The 26,146-nt window shown below is 42.3% G+C and overlaps 1 protein-coding gene across 1 annotated transcript in view; it reads left to right on the top strand.

Annotated features, from left to right (window-relative positions):
- Positions 1-26,146, top strand: part of LOC124619785 (TD and POZ domain-containing protein 1-like) — a 117,790-nt gene that overhangs the window by 71,769 nt on the left and 19,875 nt on the right. Inside the window, exon 3 of the mRNA XM_047146372.1 lies at positions 21,876-21,965. Within this exon, the coding sequence (XP_047002328.1) occupies positions 21,876-21,965 (90 nt within the window). The remainder of the gene's footprint in view (positions 1-21,875; positions 21,966-26,146) is intronic.

Raw genomic sequence — 26,146 nt, 5'->3', positions numbered from 1 at the left:
CAGAGTGCATCTCCCGAGCGGCGTCATTTATAGATGAACAGTTAGCCAGTTATTAGTCCGAACAGCAACCATCCACCACTGACAACTTTACACACATACACATAGAGAGACTCTGCATGCATATTACAAATCGCGAAGTCCCGATTTCAACCATTGGTACGTTATTTTCAACAGCGCTAAAGCTCTGCAAATAGCGAAATACTCTTTGCAAAATGGTTCTCCAGTGGGTGAAAGCACATTTAAATTCATTATGCTACAGAGCATAATATGTATCTTCGATATAATTTATATTACTAATATTTGTAACAAAATTGTCTAGATCATCCAGTAATAACAACCATCCAAGACATCCCACTGCACCTATCACACGCCCTTCCTTACTCTACAGATCCTCAATGACGCTATTTTGTGTGCTTGATGTCCAGTAGACGGAGGGAGTTAGTCGGTGTATCATCCTTATGTACGATATAGAACAGCACATTAGTCACACGGTATAGTATGGCACTACACTCGAATGCATCCAGTCACTTCGATCTCATATTCTACAGCTGCAGTAAATTTGCTCTGTTTTCTGTATGTCTGTATCGCAGATGGCTCAAACGACCCAGAGTAGACCCAAGTTAGCGTCAAGTGTGGATCCACCATGTGTTATATCTGGGGCGATCTTCAGAGCCAGATCCACAATGTGTTACATCCAACACACGTTGTATCTCGAACAGTGGACCAACAACGCTTTACGTGTGGGATTGGGTTCGAAGGTGGTCCAACGTGCCTTACATCCAGATATGTGTTCTATGTCCAAAGACGATTCCACCTGCATGATTATTATTTCGGAAACCACATGGCTTAAGCATTATAGCGTGTTAGTGCAAAAGCATGTGGCCTTAAGAGAGCATATTTTTATGTTTTAAGATTATATCTCTCTTGCCAATACATTCTTAGTACTGACCCCAGAAACTATAACAATACCTTAGAATTGATCATACAGTCGATTTACATAAAATACTTCAAACTCCATCCATCTGGAGCTCCATCACAAATAAACCATACATTTCTTCTTAACCCTCTGTTATAACACCATAACAGTCTCATATACATTGTATACCGAAAGAGGTGTTAAACTCCAAAACATGCAGGATCTGGAGAGATACTGTGCAATAGGATGGGTGCCATGAGTAGGATTGGTGTTAACAGCAGTTATGGGCTCAAATCGCTCTGCACCTTCACGAGACTTGGAGTGTAGTGGTTATAGTACCCTTCTACTTCCAGTCAGTCGTAAATTTAATCGACAACAGTGTTGCAGGGAGGCTTGGTCAAACACAGTCCAGGAAGATCTTTCAATCTCCAAGTTTATCCTGTGAATTCGGGAACACTCAGCGACTCCCATCCACGTAGGATAAGATGGTCAATCGTAATCGTGAATTCCGCACTATGATCCAAATGCTTGAAATATGTAGACAACCTAAATGCATCAGTATAAAACGCTCTCTGGTATACTTTGTTGTGTATGTCTGGGAATTAACCATGAATGGACATACTGCAGTCATCTATCTACATTCTCAATCTAGTATACAGTACTCGCAAAGTAGTGGACAGATAGTTTAGCGATGATACAGAAATTGGGAATAATTCAGCCGTGTCACTGGTTGGTGTTGAAATTCCGGAAAAACTGGCAAAATTGCTAAAATTGATTCCATTATCAACTGTGGTGCTTATTACAGCACATCCACCCATATCGACACTGTTTTTCCATCCCATCCACCCACTGGTGCACTGTTGATTACCACATAATGATCGACTGATACCACATGTTTGAGATGGAGGGTGTCTTGGTGGGAGCAATACGTTTTGGGGACGGCCAGCACTGAAAGAGGGATGGAGTGCATGGCTACAATATGAGGAATCAATGCTCTTGGTCCCTTCAAAACAGAACACTGAGACATCTGCTACACTGTCAGTGTGGAAGGTGTGATTAAATGTAGAGGTCATCAGGTTCGAGCAGCTGTTCAGAAATACTCCACAACCTTTTCCAGTTTGCATATGTTGCTCTTCCACAGTTCTGTTAATAATAACACTGCCTACGTCTTTTATTTCAACCACCCTGTGTGTTGTGGGAGCAGCATAGGTTGCATGATGCAATGTCCAACTCCTTGTGAGAGCCAATGGATTGGAACATGTTAAGGTCGGTTTGGCACCTGACACACACCCAAAGTCATGGCAGAAGAAAGAAATGTATGATTGTGTACACAGCTGTCATCATACACTGCTTCGATCTGTTACAGCAAAAAATAATGTAACAAACTGCTTATAAAATAACATCACAAGAACCGTCTCCTTGTGACTCATAGTCGATATAGTCTTCCTCCAGCAACGGCGGCAGAACTGTAGACAGGTCCGTGAAAGTGATTTCGATCACTGGCCGTCTCCTCCAGTAGACCAATACATGTATATTTAATGGGATTGTCACATATGGTCGACGTCAATGCACAGAAAGTGTTTGTCCCCGACATATCGGAAGAGAGAGATGGGATAAAATCCAATTGAGTTCTCTACCAGGTGATGTTAGCGAAGTTTACTCCATTGGATGTTTCAAAAAATAACGATAAGAGACAGAGAGAGATAGAGAGATAGACAGAGACACACTGTGCTGTCAGCGAAGACTTGGTCACCCTTACACTATCGTATTTCTAGCATCGTAATCATAGGAATTCGATAAAGGAGATTAGGAGATGTACAGAGTGATATCTGTGACTGTAACTCGATATCAATGAATTGTAGGTGTCATGCTTGTGAATTTCTTCGTGCAGTCTCTGTATACTCTCATGGTTGTTAATTTCCTCCTGTACGTTAACGTGCTATTTTTCTCGTTATGAAAGCTCTCTACCTGTCAGACTTCTAACTGATGGAATAGTGCTGTTGGAACGTTCTGGGATTTCGAGGAAATTAGCATAAGTCTGTAACTTGCATGAGACATCTCTTACTCGTCAAAATGAGGTGGATTAAAATGCTTTACATCGAAGACTCAAAGATTACTGAGAATACGGCAGATAAGCGATACTCTGATGAAAGGGGAGTTTAGATGTGAGCTCTATACGGTTTCCTCTAAGCACTGTGGACAAACCTTTTAAAACCTCTCACACAAATCTTGTGCGGTGACTGCAGTGTGGAACTTGGGGACTAATGCGAAAGTTTTCTACAGAGAGACAATCAGCAACAGAAGTTCCGTCTTTTGTTTTCTCGATAAATAAGAGACAACACCGTTCCAAAAGTTTTGTGTCCCTATACATGGATGGTTTGAAATCTTAATGGGTAAAGTAAATTTACATTTACATCTACACTGAAGAGCCAAAGAAACTGGTACACCTGCCTAATAACGTGTAGGGCTCCCTGCGAGCACGCAGAAGTGCCGCAACACGAAGTGGCATGGACTCGACTAAATGTCTGAAGTAGTGCTGGAGGGAACTGACACCATGAATCCTGTAGGGCTGTCCGTAAATCCGTAACAGTATGAGGGGATAGAGATCTCTTCTGAACACCACGTTGCAAGGCATCCCAGATATGCTCAATAATGTTCATGTCTGGGGAGTCTGGTGACCACCGGAAGTCTTTAAACTCACAAGAGTATTCCTGGAGCCACTCTGTAGCAGTTCTGGACGTGTGGGGTGTCCAATTATCCTGCTGGAATTGCCCACGTCCGTCGGAACGCACGACAGATATGATTCGACGCAGTTGATCAGACAGGAAGCATACGTACGTGTCACCTGACATACTCGTATCTAGACGTATCGGGGGTCACATACCACTCCAACTGCACGCGCACCACACCATTATAGAGCTTCCACCAGCTTGAACAGTCCACTGCTGACATGCAGGGTCCATGGATTCATGAGGTTGTCTCCATACCCGTAGACCTCCATCCGCTCGATACAATTTGAAACGAGACTCTTGCGACCAGGCAACATGTTTGCAGTCATGAACAGTCCATTGGCGGTGTCGTGGAGTCATCGAGGGTACACGAGTGTGCCTTCGGCTCCAAATGCTCGCGTCGATGATGTTTCGTTGAATGGTTTGCACACTGACACTTGTTGGCCCAGCATTGAAATTTGCTGCAACTTGTGGAAGGGTTGCACTTGTGCCACGTTGAACGATTTTCTTCAGGCGTCGTTGGTGCCGTTTTGCAGGATCTTTTTCCCGCCACGGCGATGTCATAGATTTTATGTTTTACCAGATTCCTGGTATTCATGATACACTCGTGAAATGGTCGTATGGCAAAATCCCTACTTCATTGCTACCTCGGAGATGCTGTGTCCCATCGCTCGTGAGCCGACTATAACGCCACGTTCAAACTCACTTAATTCTTGATAACCTGCCATTGTAGCAGCAATAACCGATCTAACAACTGCGGCAGACACTTAAGTCTTTATATAGGCGTTGCCGACCTCAGCGCCGTATTCTGGCTGTTTACGTGTCTCTTATTTGAATATGCATGCCTATACCAGTTTCAGTGCCGCCTACATCTACATCTACATGGTTACTCTGCAATTCACACGTAAGTGCCTGGCAGAGGGTTCATTGAACTATTTTCATACTACTTCTCTATCATTCCACTCTCGAATGGCTCGTGGGAAAAAGGAACACCTGAATCTTTCCGTTCGAACTTTGTTTTGTCTTATTTTCTTATGGTGATCATTTCTCCCTACGTAGATGGGTGTCAAAAAATATTTTCGCATTCGGAAGAGAAAGTTGGTGATTGAAATTTCGCAAATAGATCTCGCCGCAAAGAAAACCGCCTTTGTTTCAGTGACTGCCACCTCAACTCGCGTATCATATCAGTGACACTCTCACCCCTATTGCGCGATAATACGAGACGAGTTGCCATTCTTTGCACTTTTTCGATGTCCTCCTTCAATCCTACCTGGTAAGGACCCCATACCGCGCAGCAATATTCCAGCAGAGGATGGACAAGTGTAATGTAGGCTGTCTAGTGCGTTTGTCGCATCTTCTAAGTATGTGGTCCTTCCAATTTAAGTTGCACGTAATTGTAATTTCTAGGTATTTAGTCGAATTGACAGCTCTTAGATTTGTGAGATTTATCGTATACTCAAAATTTATCGGATTTCTTTCAGTACCCAGTACCTCGCACTTTTCTTTGTTTAGTGCCAATTGCCACTTTTCGCACCATACAGAAATTCTGTCTAGATCATTTTGTAATTGGAGTTGATCGTCTGATGATTTTACTAGACGGTAAATTACAGCGTCACCTGCAAACAGTCTAAGAGGGCTGCTCAGATTATCACCTAGATCATTTATGTAAATCAGGAACAGCAGAGGGCCTATGACACTACCTTGCGGAACGACAGATATCACTTCTGTTCTACTCGATGATTTACCGTCTATCACTACGAACTGTGACCTCTCTGAGAGGAAATCACGAATCCAGTCACACAACGATACTCCATATGCACGCAATTTGATTAATAGTCGCTTGTGAGGGACGGTATCAAAAGCCTTCTGGAACTCTTGGAATATGGAATCGATCTGAGATCCCTTGTCGACAGCACTCATTACTTCATGGGAATAAAGACCTAGCTGCGTTGCACAAGAACGATATTTTCTGAGTCCGTGTTGGTTACGTATCAATAAGTCATTTTCATCAAAGTGATTCATAATGTTCGAGTACAGTATATGCTCCAAAATCCCATTGCAAATTGAGGTCAGTGATATGGGTCTGTAATTCAATGGGTTACTCCTATTTCCTTTCTTGAATATTGGTGTGACCTGTGCTACTTTCCAGTCTTTAGGAACAGACCTTTTGTCAAGGGAGCGGTTGTATATGATTGCTAAGAAAGGCGCTATTGTGTCTGCAGAAGACTTGACTTTCTTAAGTGATTTGAGATGTTTCGCAACACCAAAGACATCTACTTTTATGTCACTCATGCTAACAGCTGTTCTGGTTTCGAATTCTGGAATATTTACTTCGTCTTCTTTCGTGAAGGAATTACGGAAAACCGTATTTAGTAACTCCGCTTTAGTGGCACCATCATCGGTAACATTTCCGTCGCTATCGCGCAGTGACGGTATTGACTGTTTTTTGCCACTGGTGTACTTTACGTATGACCAGAAGTTCTTTCGGTTTTCTACCATATTTTGAGACAATGTTTCATTGTGGATACTACTAAAAGCATCTCGCATTGACGTTAACACTAAATTTCGAGTTTTCGTGAAACTTAGTCAGTATTGAGGATTTTGCGTTCTTCTGAATTTGACATGCTTTTTTTGTTGCTTCTGCAACAGTGTTCTGACTTGTTTTGTGTACCATGGTGGATCAGTTCCGTCTCGTATTAACTTATGCGGTATGAATCTATGTATTGCTGTCGATACTGTATCTTTGAATTCGAGTCATATCTGGTCTACACTTACATAATTAGATTGGAAGGAATGGAGACTCTCTCTTAGGAAGGCATCAAGCGAATTTTTATCTGCTGTTTTAAATAGATATATTTTGTGTTTATTTTTAGTGGTTTTGGTTGATATGGTTTTGAGCCTCGCTACAGTGACCTTGTGTTCACTAATCCCTGTATCCGTCATGACGCTCTCTATTAGATCAGGATTATTTGTGGCTAAGAGGTCAAGTGTGTTTTCTGAACCATTTACAATTCGTTTGGGCTCATAAACTAAGTGTTGAAAGTAATTCTCAGAGAAAGCACATAGTACAATTTCGGAAGATGTTTTCTGTCTACCACCGGCTTTGAACATGTATTTTCGCCAACAAATCGAGGGTAGATTGAAGTCTCCGCCAATTATAACTGTATGCGTGGGGTACTTATTTGTAATGAGATTCAAGTTTTGTTTGAACTGTTCAGCTATCATATATCTGAGTCGGGGGGTCGGCAGAAGGAGCCAATTATTATTTTGGTACGGCTGTTGTTTATAACCTCTACCCATAGTAATTCGCAGGAACTATCTGTTTCAACTTCACTACAAGATAAACTACTACCAACAGACACAAACACACCACCACCTACTGTATTTAATCTATCCTTTCTGAACACGGTTTGCGCCTCTGTAAACATTTCGGCAGAATCTCCAGCTTTAGCAAGCTTTCTGTTCCTATAACGATTTCAGCTTCAGTGCTTTCTATCAGCACTTGAAGCTCTGGTACTTTTACGACAATTTACAATTACAATACCGACTGTTGCTTGGTCGATTCTCGTCGTTTCTTTGCCCTGTACCCTTTTAGACTGGAGCCCTTTTTGATCTTTCCCGAGACTGTCTAAACTAAAAAACCGCCCAGTCCATGCCACACAGCACATGCTACCCGTGTAGCCGCCTCTTGTGTGTAGTGGACACCTGACCTATTTAGCGGAACCCGAAACCTCAACACCCTATGGCGCAAGTCGAGTAATCTGCAGCCTACACGGTCGCAGAATCGTCTGAGCCTCCAGACCATCCACTCGGTTCTGTACCAAAGGTCCGCAATCAGTCCTGTCGACGATGCTGCGGATGGTGAGCTCTGCCTTCATCTCGCTAGCAAGACTGGCAGTCTTCACCACCTCAGACAGCCGCCGGAAACCAGAGAGAATCTCTCCCGATCCATAGCGACACACTAGTGCCGACATGAGCTACCACCTGCTGTTGGCTGCACCCTGTACCCTTCATGGCATCCGGAAGGACCCTTTCCATATCTTGGATGGCTGCCCCCGGCATGCACACAGAGTGCACATTGGCTTTCTTCCCGTCGTTAGCTGCTATATCCCTAAGGGGCTCCATCACCCGCCTAACATTGGAGCTCCCAATGACAAGCAATCCCACCCTCTGCGCTTGTCCGAACCTCTCAGAAAGACCGGCCACTACCGTAACAGTGTATGTGGTTGCTTCGCAAGCCGTCGTGTGATGTGTGGTGGAGGATATCCTGTACCGCTACTAGTCATTCCCTTTCCTATTGCGCTCGCAAATAGAGCGAGTGAAAAAGATTACCTATATGCGTTCCTATGAACGCTAATTTCTCGTATCTTATCTTCGTGGTCCTTGTGCAAAAGGGACATTGTCGGCAGTCAGCTTTAAATGTCGGTTCTGAATAGTGTCCCTCTAAAAGAACATTGCCTATTCTCCAGGGATTCCCATCTGAGTTCTCGAATCATTCGTCTACTAATTTGGCGAGTATCAGTATTGACGTATGCTCAGAGAAACTGAGGTGTGCAGACGTGTAAACGCTTGAGACGTGGCGGTCAGTAGACAGGTATTTTGTTATTGCTCACTGTGTTAGACTTTCCAGAATATTTCGAAAACACATCTCAGATCATTTCTGTTTGCAGGAGGGATGACGGGATGTATGTTGTTCAACATCCTTGCAGTTACCGCAGCGACATTTAAGCGCACAGTCCTTCTGAGACAGACAGGACAACTTAAGCTGTTCACAGGCAATAGAGTGGCAGAGGTGTTACGAGGGTCAAGAAGATAGTGAAACATCCTACTGCCTCCACAGATGGACAGGTCTCAGCAGGATTGGTTCGGGAGCAGTGTATCAGAGTTCTAAGTAACTTACTTCCACTAGCATGACAAGACAACCGAGAGACAGAACACAATTAGCGTTGATTGTCTTCAGGTATCTGACGATGATTACGACCCATTTTGGTATCGGAGGAAGTGACTACCTAGCCTGTGGGAAGCCTACGGACGTGTCATAGAAGTGTCTGTAACGGTCGCCAGGTGAGTGTAATCCTACTGCGAGAAAAAATTACTCACCATGCAAAGGAACTATCATGATCAATTTAATTAATTCGTGTATCAATTTCATATCAATGACGTGCTGCCGGATGTGTGGAAGCCAGGGTGAGAGTACCACAGATATGATTCTAGAGGTGGAGCAGTAATCAGGAGTTATTTCGTTGCGGCGAGATCTTGTAACGAAATTTCAGTCTCTCACCTACTCTGGAAGAGATGACACTCATAATAGAATCAGATGTATTACCGAATTTATAAAGTGATGCGTGGTATAAACCTGATATTTACAATTTCTCTGTGCTGTTTCCTTAAGAGAGTTCGTATCTGGCGAAGCAATTGGTTACTTTAAGAGGGTTCAAAAGTGACAAGGCATCCTGTGACAGAGTAGATCTGAGCACTCCGTCATGAGCCAGAAATGAGTGAAATATTCTAGGCCTGTGATGCATGGCGTAACAGATAAGAACAGATTTTTCTACCTGATGAGGAATACTTAGAGAAAATATAGCCTATGCCATAGTGTTGTGCAGGATTTTCACAAAAAGTAACGAGAAACTCGAGGTGTATAGTCAACAACATCTCTGTCTGGGATTTTTTAAAATGTGGGGTCTTTATTGAGGTGGAACTGGTTCGGTCTTTTTTAAGTAGTCACGAGGATGTCAGGCAAAAGCAGTTCGCAAATTAGCTTGGCCTGTGACGTGCGGCAGTTTCCCAGCTTTTCAGGTACACAATATACTCAGTAGATGGCGCAGGACTAGACTAGAGGTGACTGGTCGTTTTTCTGTTCCGTCTTGAGACGCCGTGTTCAGGTAAGATAGTGAGCACTACATACGTAAAAAAAAAAGTTGTACCGTGTACTCTGTATCTCTTGTGTTTCTGTCGGCTAGGATACAACTTGTAAATAGGTATAACTGTGTTTCATTCCCATTGATGTTGTTATAGTAATTCTGTATACAGGAGGAGGATGTTACAGAAGCAATGGCACAGTGGGTCACTGTTCCAGTATTATTATTACCCTCCCAGCAGCAGCTAGTCAGCTATAGATTGACAGGTTGCTACTCCCTTGTACTTTAGTGATAGCTAGCTGTCCTGTTATTGATACCTCTCATCTTGTTACCTCCCATCCTTCCCATATAGGATTATTGGCTAGACTGGCTGGAGCACTTCTGTAGTGTTGGATCAATGGCAACTCATATCGTTTAAACAAACAATATATCACACAGTGTACAAACTTGCATCTGTCCTGTACAACAGCCCAGCACAGACTGAGTTCTTTCCCCGACCGTTACCAGATGGATGGAGTGGGGAAGAAAGCTGATTGAAAAGGAGAGTGGGGAGGGCCAAGAACACCCTCTGGTGGTGGTGTTGTGAACTAGACAGTTGGTCTCCAAACCTCAAAGTGAACACACAAAATTTGATATTCCTGCCAATAAATTTGAAGTTACCTCCATTTCTTGAATTTATCACCATTTCCAGGTGTGGATGTGGAGGGAAGTGGAGGGGAGGGGAGGGTAATAGGACCCACATTCCCGCTGGGGAAACTTATGACTTTACCAGGGGGTGAGAGTTATTAATTGAGCAATTTGTATAATTAATTTAATGTCAGTTTCATATCAAAAGTGTCGTCAAAGCCCCAGTGCCCCAGTACTGGCATTCCTTTCATTATGCCACATCGTGTTACATGCTGTCTCACTGTACATATGGTAAGTACGCAAGTGTGCAAAACTTAAGGATGAAAGTAAGTTTTGCATGTGTCACTCACAAGTGACATAGCTTGGTGAAACTGTGACCATTCATTGAGAGAACTGCTACAGTGTTGTACAAAAGGTAACTGAAAGAAGCATGTATTGAGGCGAACAGTAATGACACTTTTATTCAAAGACAATAATTACACTGAAATTACAGTGATTTTAATGTCCTGTGGACATTACAAAGGCTGGAACATGGTTGTTAATGGGCTATCTGACCACCACAGACAGCAATGCATGCTATGTAACATGCTCCTATGCTGCCCTCAGAACTTGTAAAGACTTGTTGTGGTAAGGCTTTACATTGCTCCAAAAGTTGGCATCTGCTGGATGTTCGTCGCTGCACGTGGAGGTGCTGCAATATGTCTTCTTTATACTTCCCACACACGCTCGATGGGATTTAAGTAAGGAGACAGGCAGACGAGTCCATTTACCAAATATCCTCACATTACAAGTTCTCCTCGATTTGTGCTATTCGATGCAGTCATGCAATGTCGTCATCTAGAAACATTGAGTCATGGCCAATGCACCCCTGAAGAGGCGCACATAGGGAGAGTGTAGAGCGCCATTGCAACTTGAACGGGTACTTCAATATAGTTATTTTCTTTGAATGAAACTGTCAATTATATTCGCCTCATTGCATTTTTCTTTGTTGCCTTGTTTAGTGCACTTTAACAAGTTCTTCTGTGGATGGCCCTAGTTGTGGGTCTACATCTACATGCATAATCCGCAAGCAACCGAACAGTGCATGGTGGATGGTGCCCTTTACCACTATTAGTCATTCCGTTTCCTGCTCCACTTGCGAATAGAGTATGGGGTACAACGACTGTTTATGTACCTCTGTATGAACCCTAATTTCTCTTATCTTTGTGGTCCTTATGCGAATTGTACGTTGGCGGCAGTAGGATCATTCAGCAGTCAGCTTAAAATTCTGCCTCTCTAAATTTTCTCAGTAGTGTTCCTTGGAAAGAAAGTCGCCTTTCCTCAGGGATTCCCATTTAAATTCCCAAATCATCTCCATAATGCTTGCATGTTGTTTGAACGTGCTGATAACAAATCTAGTAGCCCACCTCTAAATTGCTTTGATGTCTTCCTTTAATCCGACCTGATGTGGATCCAAAACATTCCAACAGTTCTCAACAATAGGTCACACCAGTGTCCAGTTTGTGGTCTCCTTAACACACTTTCCTAAAATTCTCCCAATAAACCGAAGTCGACCATTCGCCATTCTTACTGCAATCCTTCCATGCTCGTTCCATTTCATATCGCTTTGCAACGTCACGCACAGACATTTAAATTACATGAATGTATAAAGCAGGACACTACTAATGCCATATTGAAACACTACAGGTATGTTTTAACATTTTTCTACATTTAGAGCAAGTTGTCATTCACCACACCAGCTAGAAATTCTATCTAAGTCATCTTGTATCCTACTATAGTCAGTTAACGATGACACCTTTCCACACACCACAGTATCAGGAGCAAACGCCCACACACTGCAATCCTTCCATGCCCAGTCTAGCGGATGATTTAAGTATGTAGAGAATTACAACAGATCTATCTCACATTCCTGGGGCACTCCTGACGATACGCTTGTCCCTGATGAACAGTCGTCATGGAGGACAAGATGCTGGGTTCTGTTACTTAAGAAGTCTTCGAGCGAATCACATACGTGGGAACCTACTCCGTATGTTCGTACAATTAACAATCAGCCGAGGGGCACCATGTCACATGCCTTTTGAAAATATAGGAATATGCACTCTGCTTGTTGCCCTTCATCCGCATTTCGGAGTGTAATATGCGAGAAAAGGCCAAGCTGAGTTTCACGTGAATGGTGCTTTCCAAAATTGTGCATTTCTGGACAGAAGCTTTTTCATCTCAAGGAAATATATCATATTCGAACTGTCTCAAGGAAATATATCATATTCGAACTGAGAATTCGTTCAAGAATTCTGCAGCGAACTGATGTTAAGGATCTTGCTCTGTAATTTTGCAGGTCCATTCTTTTATACATGAGTCACCAGCACTTTTTTCCAGTCGCTCATTTAATCGAGATATGTTGCTTGGCAGTGACGCATCATGAAAAAGTTCCTGAAGCTGTTGCTCTATTTCTGGAATATTATTACATGTAAAAACAATATGTCATCTGTTACATGACAGATTATAAACAATGTAATATATTTCCTACACTTGTTAGAACATTTTTTCTTTTCGTTCTAGCCTGTATTGTAAGCTCCTTAATCGCAGTTCCTCTTGTTTGGTGTAAATTAACCTGAGAAATGTTTGAAGAAGAAACATGGCGCCACTACTGTCATTGTAGTTCCCGACATCATCTTCTTCATCCCCTCAGGCTTCCCACACTGTTGTGTGGTAGCTGTCCATCAGCATATCATAGCATCATTCTATCGTGAAACTTGTCGTTCGTGTCTCCAGCATGACCACGACAAGCTTTAGATTGTCTGTGTAGTAAGCTTTCGCTGTCTCTCTCTCTTTCTCTCTCTGCACACATACACTGCAAGGTTCCTTCTTGGTGCTATCTTCTTACTAGTTTCAGAGGGACTCCTCTTTCCACCAGACTTTTCCTGTGAAATGACTACTATTACATAGTAACAGGTGCTGTAGGTTCTCAATTACAAATCAGTTTAACTTCTGATCAACAATAACTTCTTTCAGCCAATAACTATAACAGACTTCCATTATCGTTCTGAGTCAAATTCGGTTCTGAGTTATCCATATGTCTCCCTAGTTAGCAAGTACCACATCACAGAACTCTGCAATTGATGGAACTCCACGGCACGCCACATTGTTCTGCAGACTCTGAGCCCCTGCCTGCTCTGATGACACGAGCAGCCATCATGCGCCCCTTGAACATCTAAGCATAAATCACCACACCAATCCAAACAGAACCTAATTTACTTCTACTTAGTATTACTTAAACTTGTTCTTTCGCAATTCAGTCCTCAGTCGACAATCATTGGGTCCCTTATGTTAATCACATTTATTACCATTATTGTTCTAATCAAAAAAGTTCTGTCCATGAAGTTTTAACCATGCCGTAGAGGCCTACATTCTCTTCCAGGTAGAAACCACGAGATATCATTTTTGATTGTCTGACTTGGATTATGCCTTCTTACCCACTAAGTGTTCCTTCACATGTAACATTTGATACCAATACCATGTCTGCTCAATAAACATTGACTGAATAGACAATGTAATCTTAAGTAATATATCTCTTCATGCAAAAAAAAAAAAAAAAATTTTAGATATTAGAAGAGCAACCCACTGGACGTTTAATAAGTATTATTATTAGTACCTGTAATGTTAATACTTAATTATCCTTTACCAGGTACCTCAGAGACTGATATGATCCAAGACTTTCATAATTGCCACCACATTCAGCTCATATTACAGTTCAGCACATGACTATTATTTAATTTCCATAATGCATCTCTTCACTGATTACATATGGACTATCACTGATTACTCCCTTACCTTCGGCATCACACTCTCTAACCTAAAAAATTATTGTCATTTTTCGGTGAATCCCACTTTGCTTGATATTTGAACATAATGTCTTGCATAATTCGTCACTCATTGACTGCAAAGGGTTTTAAATTCTGGATGTTAAACATCACTTTTTCTTTCTTTGTGATTGGGTCAGTTAGCACAGTTGCTTTCGGATGAGGTATGTGTGTTATTACAAATTGTCCTCCATACAGATTTGAAACTTGGATGTTAGTTCTTCACTCTTTTAGCTTCTGTTATGCTTCTTTACTAATACCTGTCTGAATCATCCGTTATGAGATGAAATGGTTGGCTGAAATCGGGAAGCACCAATACTGGTGCTGAAACTAAACTGTCGCTCATAACTACGATCTCGGTTGTGCATTCTTGTGTCCATCGCTACACTGAATGTTGTTTCAGTAATTTTGTCATATGCAATGCATTTAAGACTGATTTTTTCAAAAACTTTCTGTAAGATCTTTCCATCCCCAAATTATTTCACATTCTTTTTTGTTTGATTGTTGCAAACATTTCTAATTGTGTCTACTTATGTGGCTGCCGTCTTCTTCCTTCCATACCAATCACATGTCCTAAAAATTTAACTTCAGTCCTACTAAACCGAGATTTAAGCAGTTTCAAAGTAATTCCCTGGAAATGTAATTGAGATATTAGTTTATCCAATGTGTATATGCGATAGTCCCAGGTTTGTGATGTTATTACTTTGTCGTCTGTGTATACCATGATCTTGTATTTCAGTTCATCTCCAATTACCTTATCAAGAGCAATTATGAAGACCAATGCTGAGACGTTCAATCCTATTGGCAGAACCCAGAATTGATAAGCTCTACACTCTCACAGAAATGTTGTATATTTGCGTGACCTCACATGTAGTTTAATTTGCCAGCATCCCAATGTTAAATCCATAGTACTAATGTACTTCACCCCTGCAAATGCTGTCAACAGCTCTTTGGTTATGAACGGTCTGTCTCTTTCTGGTTTTATCATCCTGTTTAGTGTTCTTGCTTAAGCACAAGATTGACTGTTCCATATTGTTCCTTAACAGCAACCAGTGGATAACAACAATTAAATATTTCTATTATATGTTGACTGGAATACTCTCTTTCAAATTCTGAAGGTGGCAGGGGTAAAATACAGAGCGAAAGGCTATATACAATTTGTACAGAAACCAGATGGCAGTTATAAGAGTCGAGGGACATCAAAGGGAAGCAGTGGTTGGAAAGGGAACGAGACAGGGTTGTAGCCTGTCCCTTGATGTGATTCAATCTGTATATTGAGCAAGCAGTAAAGGAAACAAAAGAAAAATTCGGAGTAGGTATTAAAATCCTTGGAGAAGAAATAAAAACTTTGAGGTTCGCCGATGACATTGTAATTCTGTCAGAGACAGCAAAGGACTTGGAAGAGCAGTTGAACGGAATGGACAGTGTCTTGAAAGGAGGATATAAGATGAACATCAACAAAAGCAAAACGAGGATAATGGAATGTGGTCCAATGAAGTCGGGTGATGCTGAGGGAATTAGATTAGGAAATGAGACACTTAAAGTAGTAAAGGAGTTTTGCTATTTGGGGAGCAAAATAACTGATGATGGTCGAAGTAGAGAGGATATAAAATGTAGACTGGCAAAGAAAAGGAAAGCGTTTCTGAAGAAGAGAAATTGGTTAACATCGAGTATTGATTTAAGTGTCAGGAAGTCGTTTCTTAAAGTATTTGTATAGTATGTAGCCATGTATGGAAGTGAAACATGGACGACAACTAGTTTGGACACGAAGAGAATAGAAGCTTTTGAAATGTGGTGCTACAGAAGAATGCTGAAGATTAGATGGGTAGATGTGCCAGCCATTGAATATCACATATATCAGATAGAATCTTATGGTTTTAACCAATCGATAAGGACATTTCCATAAAAAATGTCAATTTCCAGATTGAAGAGAAGTTTGTGGCACAACTTGAACAGAAGAAGGGATTGGTTGGTAGGACATGTTCTGAGGCATCTTGGGATCACCAATTTAGTATTGGAGGGCAGCGTAGAGGGTAAAAATCGTAGAGGGAGACCAAGAGATGAATACACTAAGCAGATTCAGGAGGATGTAGGTTGCAGTAGGTACTGGGAGATGAAGAAGCTTGCACAGGATAGAGTAGCATGGAGAGCTGCATCAAACCAGTCTAAGGACTGAAGACCACAACAACAACAACAACAACGGATTCAGCTGAAACTTTAGTGTGATTCTTACTGTTTCTTGTATCCTAATTGAACTCACAGTATCTTCTTATGGATGACCGTTTTTATCACTGCAGTTTTAATTGAAGTTTGTGGATTAGCACCAAATATTTATGCACAGGTTTTTTCCTTGAATTTTCCATACACGGGTCAGCGGATATCGTGTGACTAATTATTTCGTCTTGTTTACTTGTGTGAAATGTCGCACGTTGCCCCCGTGCTTGTATTTTTTTTCCTGTGTCAGATTTCGTCTGTGTTAATGTTCGTAGGTTCACAAATCCACGACCGCCGCGTGCGAGAGTTTCTTCTTCTTGACGCTATCCTTTCACTCGTTTCGGAGGGAGCCCGCCTTCCACCATCCTTTTCTTGTGAAATGACTACTATTACGTAGTTACAGGCGCTGGTAGGTTCGTAATCTCACAATCACAAATCATGTCATTATGCTTGTGTGTCAAAATTCGGTTGTGAGTTAGATCTCCCTAGTTACCAAGTCCGACCATCACGGAACTTCGCCGTGGATGGAGCTCCGCGGCACGCCACACCGTTGTGAAGACTCCGCGCCCCGCCTGCTATGTATGACGTCACGAGCAGCCGTCTGGCGGTACCAGAATATTTCCACCATCGAGCAGCACACCAATCCGAGCAGAATCTAATCTACTTTTACTAATAACTTGTATTACTTAAACCTAGTGTCTTGCAATTCAGGATGTCAAATTAACCACCTTTCAGTTGTATAGTTTCCAAACTTATTTAATTTAGCTGCGAGTTTCGACGATTTACTATGCCATCTTCAGGCCTCTGACCGACGTGTAGGAAGATTCCACCTCGGTTCTGGTCAAAATAGGGGCCATAAATACTCGTATCATTAGATTTCTGCTTGCTATAGCGATCTCTTAATCCAATTTTGTCATATGATGACATGATGGAGACAGTGGCTGTTGTTTGAAGACAAATGTTGATGGTGTTAGGACAACAACCAGCCACAAATTTACTTTCAGATCCTTTATTCAAAGGACACCGTTACCGGTTTCGAATCGTTGTGATTCATCTTCAGACGGTTTACATGCTTTTTTTGTGACATGTTGTGTGTTTTTACAGATTAATTTTCCGAAAATATAAATAATACATAATTATAAACACGCCACACACAGATGGTTGCGTTACAGATTTTCGTTGCATGTGACTTACGTGAAACGTCGGTTTGGAGTGTTTGTTTCCATAAAATGCGTCCAACACATGTAAATGCATTCCCACTGCATTCTTACTGTTGCACACGTAAATTGTTCTCACTAAACACTTCAAATTTGTCACTGAGAGGATGTCTGCCACGCACCACATTTTTGATACATACGAAGAGCTTACAAACATATGAGTATCACAGATGCTATGATATATCGTAACATTTGACGATGATGTCCTATGTTTGGAAAGGATCATATATTCATTTACGCAACCGTAATGCCTTTTACACTAGTAAAGAGACATTGAATTTTTGATTTGATATTTTTAAATGAACTCTATAGATGTAGCAGTCAGGGCGAACAGGCTTAGATGGTGGGGTCATGTTACACGCATGGGAGAAGCAAGGTTACCCAAGAGACTCATGGATTCAGCAGTAGAGGGTAGGAGGAATCGGGAGAGACCGAGGAGAAGGTACCTGGATTCGGTTAAGAATGATTTTGAAGTAATCGGTTTAACATCAGAAGAGGCACCAATGTTAGTACTGAATAGGGGATCATGGAGGAACTGTATAAGGGGGGCTATGCTCCAGACTGAACGCTGAAAGGCATAATCAGTCTTAAACGATGATGATGATGATGTTTAAATTAATTATAAAGTTTTTTTATAGGACTGTATAGGTAAAATAGTATATTATTTAATTACATCTAGCATCATGCGAATTATAGTAACATATAAATTTGCTACTCGATCTGCAGATAGGTGTACTAATGTTATTTGCTTTTGAGGCTGGAAAGTAATTTTTTGAAATTTTTCAGGAAAGGGGTGTTAGCTAACTCTGTTTGTTCGTTAAGGGTATAGTCTGGGGTGCTGTTTGTGTGTGTGTGTATTTCTAATTCTTCTAATATATTCATACTGGCTCCTTTCTGCTAGATGTAAAATTTTTAAGTTGTACTCAATGTTTCCCATTGAATGGTTTTCTTCAGCAATATGGGCTGCAAATGCTGATTTGTTCAAATTACCAAGTCTTAAAGCATCAATATGTTCTTTGTATCTAATTTCAAAACTTCTGCCTGTCTGTCCAATGTAGAATTTTGGGCATTTTATGCAAACAAACACTCCAAACCGACGTTTGACGTAAGTCACATGTAGCGAAAATCTGTAACGCAACCATCTGTGTGTGGCGTGTTTATAATTATGTATTATTTATATTTTAGGAAAATTAATCTGTAAAAACACACAACATGTCATAAAAAAAGCGTGTAAAACGTCTGGAGATGAATCACAATGATTCGAAACCGGTAACGGTGCCCTTTGAACAAAGGATCTGAAAGTAAATTTGTTGCTGGTTGCTGTCCTAACACCATCAACATTGATCTCTTAATCGCTGGTTTGACCAGAACCGAGGTGGAATCTTCCTACACGTCGGTCAGGGGCCTGAAGATGGCATACCATATCGCCGAAACTGGTAGTCAAAATAAAATAAGTTTGGAAACTAGACGGCTGAAAGGACATACTGTGTCGAACAGCTGAGTCCCGTGACCATCTCTGTAAGGATGGACTTACACAGTCTTGCAGTTCAGTTCTCAGTTGTCAGCCTTGTATATTTCTGTAAACACAAACGCACACTGTCTCGCAATCTGAATTCAGCAGTAAAGGTGCATATCATCAACACCTTTTCACCACCATGTGGATTTTTACCCTTACAAAACACACACACACACACACACACACACACACACACACACAGAGAGAGAGAGAGAGAGAGAGAGAGAGAGAGAGAGCTCACTGAATGTCGTTCGGCTGCTAAATATTAAATTCCAAATCTTTTGCCTGGCGCCGGCCGGGGTGGCCGAGTGGTTCTAGGCGCCACAGTCTGGAACAGTGCGACCGCTACGGTCGCAGGTTCGAATCCTGCCTCGGGCATGGATGTGTGTGATGTCCTTAGGTTAGTTAGGTTTAAGTAGTTCTAAGTTCTAGGGGACTGATGACCTCAGAAGTTAAGTCCCATAGTGCTCAGAGCCATTTGAACCATTTTTTTTTTTTTTCCTGGCAAAAGTCACAGCCAGCTGACTCTCTCTAATTACTTCCTTTATGGAATGATAATTTCATGAGTGTTTACACAAATGCTCTTTGTCCAATGCCCTATGCACTCTTTGTCATTATTATAATTAACAACCACTGCTCCATTCCGCAGCTGCTGTTCCATTTCCGAATCTGGTATTATAATTACACTGAATACACTAATAAAATGAAATTTTTAATTTTGCTGGAGTGTCAACCTCTCAGCATGTGTCAGGTTTTAATATATTTACGGTGTTTCTCTACACTGATCTTCCGCACACACTCATTCAGCGTTACAGCAAGAAGTTGTGTAATGTTCACCTGTTGAGTGAGAGTAGTTGTATGCGCATGTGTATCGACGCTACTTCGTAGATAAGATTTAAATACGTGTAGTAATATTTATAAGGACAGTTAAATTTCCCGCAGTCTTAGCTCGGTTCTTGTACGAATCATCGCCTTTCTGCACTGCTACCTTTCCTGAATTACCTTCCCTGCTAAGTTGGAAACCTCCGACCACGCGTATTAGGGTCGTCTAACAGATGCGCAAAACTATAGACCTATATCTCTGACGTCGATCTGTTGTAGAATTTTAGAACATGTTTTTTGCTCGCGTATCATGTCGTTTCTGGAAACCCAGAATCTACTCTGTAGGAATCAACATGGATTCCGGAAAAAGCGATCGTGTGAGACCCAACTCTCTTTATTTGTTCATGAGACCCAGAAAATATTAGATACAGGCTCCCAGGTAGATGCTATTTTCCTTGACATCCGGAAGGCGTTCGATACAGTTCCGCACTGACGCCTGATAAACAAAGTAAGAGCCTACGGAATATCAGACCAGCTGTGTGGCTGGACTGAAGAGTTTTTAGCAGACAGAACACAGCATGTTGTTATCAATGGAGAGACGTCTACAGACGTTAAAGTAACCTCTGGCACGCCACAGGGGAGTGTTATGGGACCATTGCTTTTCACAATATATATAAATGACCTAGTAGATAGTGTCGGAAGTCCCATGCGGCTTTTCGCGGATGATGCTGTAGTATACAGAGAAGTTGCAGCATTAGAAAATTGTAGCGAAATGCAGGAAGACCAGCAGCGGATAGACACTTGGTGCAGAGAGTGGCAACTGATCCTTAACATAGACAAATGTAATGTATCGCGAATACATAGAAAGAAGGATCCTTTATTGTATGATTATATGATAGCGGAACAAACACTGGTAGCAGTTACTTCTTTAAAATATCTGGGAGTATGCGGGCGGGAACGATTTGAAGTGGAATGATCATATAAAATTAATTGTTGGTAAGGCGGGTACCAGGTTGAGATTCACTGGGAGAGTCCTTAGATAATGTAGTCCATCAACAAAGGAGGTTGCTTACAAAACACTCTTTCGACCTATGCTTGAGTGTTGCTCATCAGTGTGGGATCCGCACCAGACCGGGTTGACGGAGGAGATAGAGAAGATCCAAAGAAGAGCGGCGCGTTTCGTCACAGGGTTATTTGGTAAGCGTGATAGCGTTACGGAGACGTTTAGCAAACTCAAGTGGCAGACTCTGCAACAGAGGCGCTCTGCATCGCGGTGTAGCTTGCTGTCCAGGTTTCGAGAGGGTGCGTTTCTGGATGAGGTATCTCATATATTGCTTCCCCCTACTTCTACCTCCCGAGGCGATCACGAATGTAAAATTAGAGAGATTCGAGCGCGCACGGAGACTTTCCGGCAGTCGTTCTTCCCGCGAACCATACGCGACTGGAACAGGAAAGGGAGGTAATGACAGTGGCACGTAAAGTGCCCTCCGCCACACACCGTTGGGTGGCTTGCGAGTATTTAGATGTAGATGTAGATGTAGCTATGCACCTTATAGCGAAGTTCTCAGACACAAGCAGCAAACACTTTCAAAACCATCTGATCGAAATAGTATATCTGAAGGTCAGAGACAGTCTGATTAGTGCGCTTCTCATTTCTGTCCGGTTATTGCTATAGCGATGTATTTAAGCTGTCATGTCCAATAATTCTCCAGTGAGTCTTTTAGGTTCGCCGATGACATTGTAATTCTGTCGGAGACAGCAAAGGACTTGGAAGAGCAGTTGAAGGGAATGGACAGTGTCTTGAAAGGAGGATATAAGATGAACATCAACAAAAGCAAAACGAGGATAATGGAATGTGGTCCAATTAAGTCTTTTATCCCTTATGCTTACGATTGTTGTACTTTGTTTTGTGCTGTCTGTCGAGTGGTACGCTAAGACACGCCTATGAAGAACGAAACAGAAGCAGTGTAGAATCTGACAGGTTCACTGGTAAGTCATTCATGTTAATTGACGGACTGTTCTTGTTGGCAGTGTGTGTTGTGTTGCCTGATCGCAGACAGTGCGCCAGCAGTGCAGTGTTCAGTAAGCAGCCCCCTTATGTTTCTGTGTGCAGCGCGCCAGCCACCCACGCCGCTCCCCGCCAGCCGCCCTCGGCTGCCTGCGACACCCCTCCACTGTTTGACGTTGCCGTCTCCTACTATCGGTGAGTTGTGTCAGCAGACGTGCTCGGTTCCCACATTTATAGTACCACTTATATTGGCATTAACAAAGTTTATACAAAAAATTGAAACACACTATCATATGTTATGATGAAGCAGCGGTTTTAGTTGCCAGAAAAAAGCAATTAATTTCATAAATTTTTGGTGTTTGCAAAAACAGACATAATGTCTTATGGGATAACAGCAATCAGTGATTTTATAATGTTACTTAAAATCCGTCTTGATTGCAAATTTTTTTTTATTATTCATATGACCGGTTTCGGTTCATTCAGAACCATCTTCAGATCTGATATTTCAGTTACAGGAGTAACCCGTCCAAATTCAGCAACTTTCACATGCTACGTCACGGGACGTAGCATGTGGCCAATAGATGCCCATGCCAGTGGCCTCTGGGTATCTCAGAGCCAGAATGCGGTCCCCAAAGTGCTCCTCCAAAGACATCAAACACTCCCCTGCTCTGATGGGGTTGATATCCGTCTTGAATCTTGTCGAAATCAGGGCGACTCTGGATAATGGTGAGATGAAATCATCTTCCAAAACCTTCACGTACCGTTCGGTAGTCACCGTGCCATCAAGGAATATCGTACCGATTATTTCGTGACACACCACACCATCACCCATAGAGGGTAAAGACATTTCTCGATCGCGAAATGCGGATTCTCAGTCTCCCAAATGCGCCAATTTTGCTTATTGACGAATCCATCCAAATGAAAGTGGGCTTCGTCGCTAAACTAAACTGTACTAATTCCCATCATGCCCCGCGGCCAACCGCGCATGTTGAACGACCTCACGCAAACCTTCAGAAGTTATGACGACTTTATTTCACGTAGTTCAATAATCGTGTCCCTGTACATAGTAACCGTGTAGATGTAGACGTACTTTACTCTGTTTAATTTCAAAATGTAGACCCGTGTAAGTATATTTCAGGTACCAACTGCATAGTAAAATTAAAATTTTACAGCCGGAAATGTCACAGTTAATCAAATATTCCGAGCTATTATGACATGGTCGGATGGATTTCACGTTAAAACCCAACGTTTCGTCCCCATCTTCGGAGGACATTTTCAAGAGGGATTGTAGTTTCTTTGAGTGTCCGATTCACAGATGGGGACAAAACGTTCGATTTTAACGTGAAATCCATCTGAACACGGCATAATATCCCGGAATAATTTATTAACAGTGATATTTCCAGCCGTGGAAGTTCACGTTCTAAAATTAGACGCCTCTGCGGGAAGATGTCAAGAAATGTGCACACATGGAAGGTCTGCGGAAGAAGAGAGTGCAGCTTTTGCGTTCCCTCGGTCTCGGCCAAGGCACACTAGATTTTCGAACGGACGGAAGAGGCCTTACTATGAGAGCGGATTCAACAGACCCGCCGGCACCTTTCAAGTTCTGACTGTAAGTGACTGTCTCCCATATTGCTATCAGCAATAAACTGTGTAGTGGTGAATGGGGTAGAATTGAGAGACAATTGCACTATATTATTAGGAAGCGTATATTGGCAACGCCTAATAGACAGAAGGAGGAATTTGACAATTTGCAACCTACTCAGACAATCCACCATTTAGACGCTTCCCACATGGTTATCAATTTTCCGAACGTTTGGTATCAGACGACGAGAGATCTGTCGTTACCAAGGGCGGACATTTTTCCAATAGTTCGTGAGTTGTGCCTACGGAGGAAATAACAGTTTAGAAGCACACATTCGTAGTGTGGACTCGGTTGCAGCTGAAAAAATCCGTATAGAAGCTGTAAGAGTATTGTCTCGCGCAAAGCCACCAAAAAAAATCACTTAACCGTGTGTGAGGAATGCTATAAAACGCCTTAATGAGGATGAGAGCATTATCATTCTTCACGCTGACAAGAGAAATGCGACGGTAGTTTTGAACGTGACCGACTATCATAGTAAGATTAGCGACTTATTAGATCCATATGCACACACCAAACTGAGTAAAGACCCCACTGACGAAGTTCCTAGAACTGTTACTCGGATGATAAAAATGTCCTCTGCTGAACAGAGCGTTCAAAATTCTGTTCAGTTTAGTTGTACTACCACCAAGACTTTATGAGTTGCCGAAGGTTCATAAAGAACATGTTCCTCTAAGGCCTATATTTAGCCCTAGTGGTTCGCCCACTTATTCGATAGCCAAGTTCTTGACAACATTATTACGGCCTATGAGGGCTGATCAGACTTCTATATGAAGAATTCAGCATACATTATCAGTAAATTAAATGTCATAGTGGTCCATCCAGAGGACATTAGTTAGCTTTGATGTGGTACAGCTACCCGCTATGGTTCCGCTGAATGAAGTGTTGAAACAGCTGAATCAGATTTTTCCTCCTGATATTGCTGTTCACATATTGCCACACAACCATGTATTTCAAATGGAACGATGAGCTCTGTAAACAGAAGTATGGCGTGGCTATGGGGAGAAGTTATATCGAAAGTCTGTATGGAAAAATTCGAGGAGCAGGCCTTGGAAACTGCCAACAAAAGACTGAATACTTGGTTCGACTACGTAGACGATACGTTTCTTTTGTGGAGACTTCTCAGAGAGGAAATAGGTCGTTTTCCCAAGCATCTCAACGAGATTAATCCGAAGTATCAAGTTTACAAAGGAGGTGGAGGCAATCAGGAGACCAAATTTTCTTGATGCGCTATGTTTCAAGAAAGAAGATGGTAGTTTAGGCCACACAGTTTATAGAAAAACAACACATACAGACCGTTTCCTACACCAGGATTCGAACCACCGTCCAGAAAAAAAGCGAGGCATCATAGAAACGCAGGCGGACAGAGCAAGGAATATCTGCGAACCACAGCCGCTTGACGTGGAATTAAAACATCTCGTCAATGCGTTGCTGAAGAATGGTTATTCGTCCGATGTGGTAGGTTCGTTGGTTGGTTGTTTGGGGGAAGAGACCAAACTACAAGGTCATCGGTCTCATCGGATTAGGGAAGGATGGGGAAGGAAGTCGGCCGTGCCCTTTCAAAGGAACCATCCCGGCATTTGCCTGGAGCGATTTAGGGAAATCACGGAAAACCTAAATCAGGATGGCCGGACGCGGGATTGAACCGACGTCCTCCCGAATGCGAGTCCAGTGTGCTAACCACTGCGCCACCTCGCTCGGTCACCGATGTGGTAGAAAGAGCATTATACCGACATGTAAAAATCATAGCAATGCACATGCCTCTGTGAAATCGAAAGTTTTCGTACCTTTCGTTCAGGAAGTTACTGACCTCATAGGAAAACTGAAAAAAAGTAACATCGCGGTAATCTACAAACCCACCTGGAAGATTGGATCACCTAAAATTGGCCAAGAGTGCTCGAAACCGCTGGAAACTGCAAGAATTGGTAGGGTTCCGTGTAGGGAGGTGTACGTGGGTATTACAAAAAGAACGATAAAAAAATACTACAAGACCACAGACTAGCTGTTGCGGAACATGCTTTGCAAATGGTTCAAATGGCTCTGAGCACTATGGGACTTAACTTCTGTGGTCATCAGTCCCCTAGAATTTAGAACTACTTAAATCTAACTAACCTAAGGACATCACACACATCCATGCCCGAGGCAGGATTCGAACCTGCGACCGTAGCAGTCGCGCAACATGCTTTGCAGCCAGGAGACCACGACACTCATTTTGATAGGAGTCAGTTGGCAGCCACAAGCAGATAGAGTCTGTAAAACACGCCAGGAGTTTCAGTGGAAAGGAGGACGGCATGAAATTGAACGACATCTGCATCTTGATGATGAAGAAAATGTGTACCAGTCTTCCACCATGGGGTGACAGCAACAGCGGACGACGGCAGTCGACAACGGTCAGTTGCACCCCTGTATTCAAAGCATGTCACGTCATGCCATTGCGTGGAAGCATGCCAACCGGAATTTTGATGCAGTCGTTAGCCATCCGACCACAGCTTAATCGTCCGGAATATTTTATTGTTTGTGACCAACTACAGTGTCTCTTATTTTAACATGAACTGCATCGGAAATGAAAGCATGTTGTGAACTTATCAATCCACCGTCAGCTGACGAGATTATTCGCAAAGCCAAATATCGACGTCCACTCCAAACATTGATGTCCAAAAAACACAAATGGATTTAGGATTGATTTGTGATGAATCTGAAAGCTGTAATCAAGACACCAAGGAAACGCCGCGAGCTG

The sequence above is a fragment of the Schistocerca americana genome, chromosome 6 (genome assembly GCF_021461395.2).
Source record: "Schistocerca americana isolate TAMUIC-IGC-003095 chromosome 6, iqSchAmer2.1, whole genome shotgun sequence".
In the NCBI taxonomy this organism is placed as follows: Eukaryota; Metazoa; Arthropoda; class Insecta; order Orthoptera; family Acrididae; genus Schistocerca; species Schistocerca americana.
Note: the sequence above shows the minus strand (reverse complement) of the source record. Positions and strands in the feature narration are given on the sequence as shown.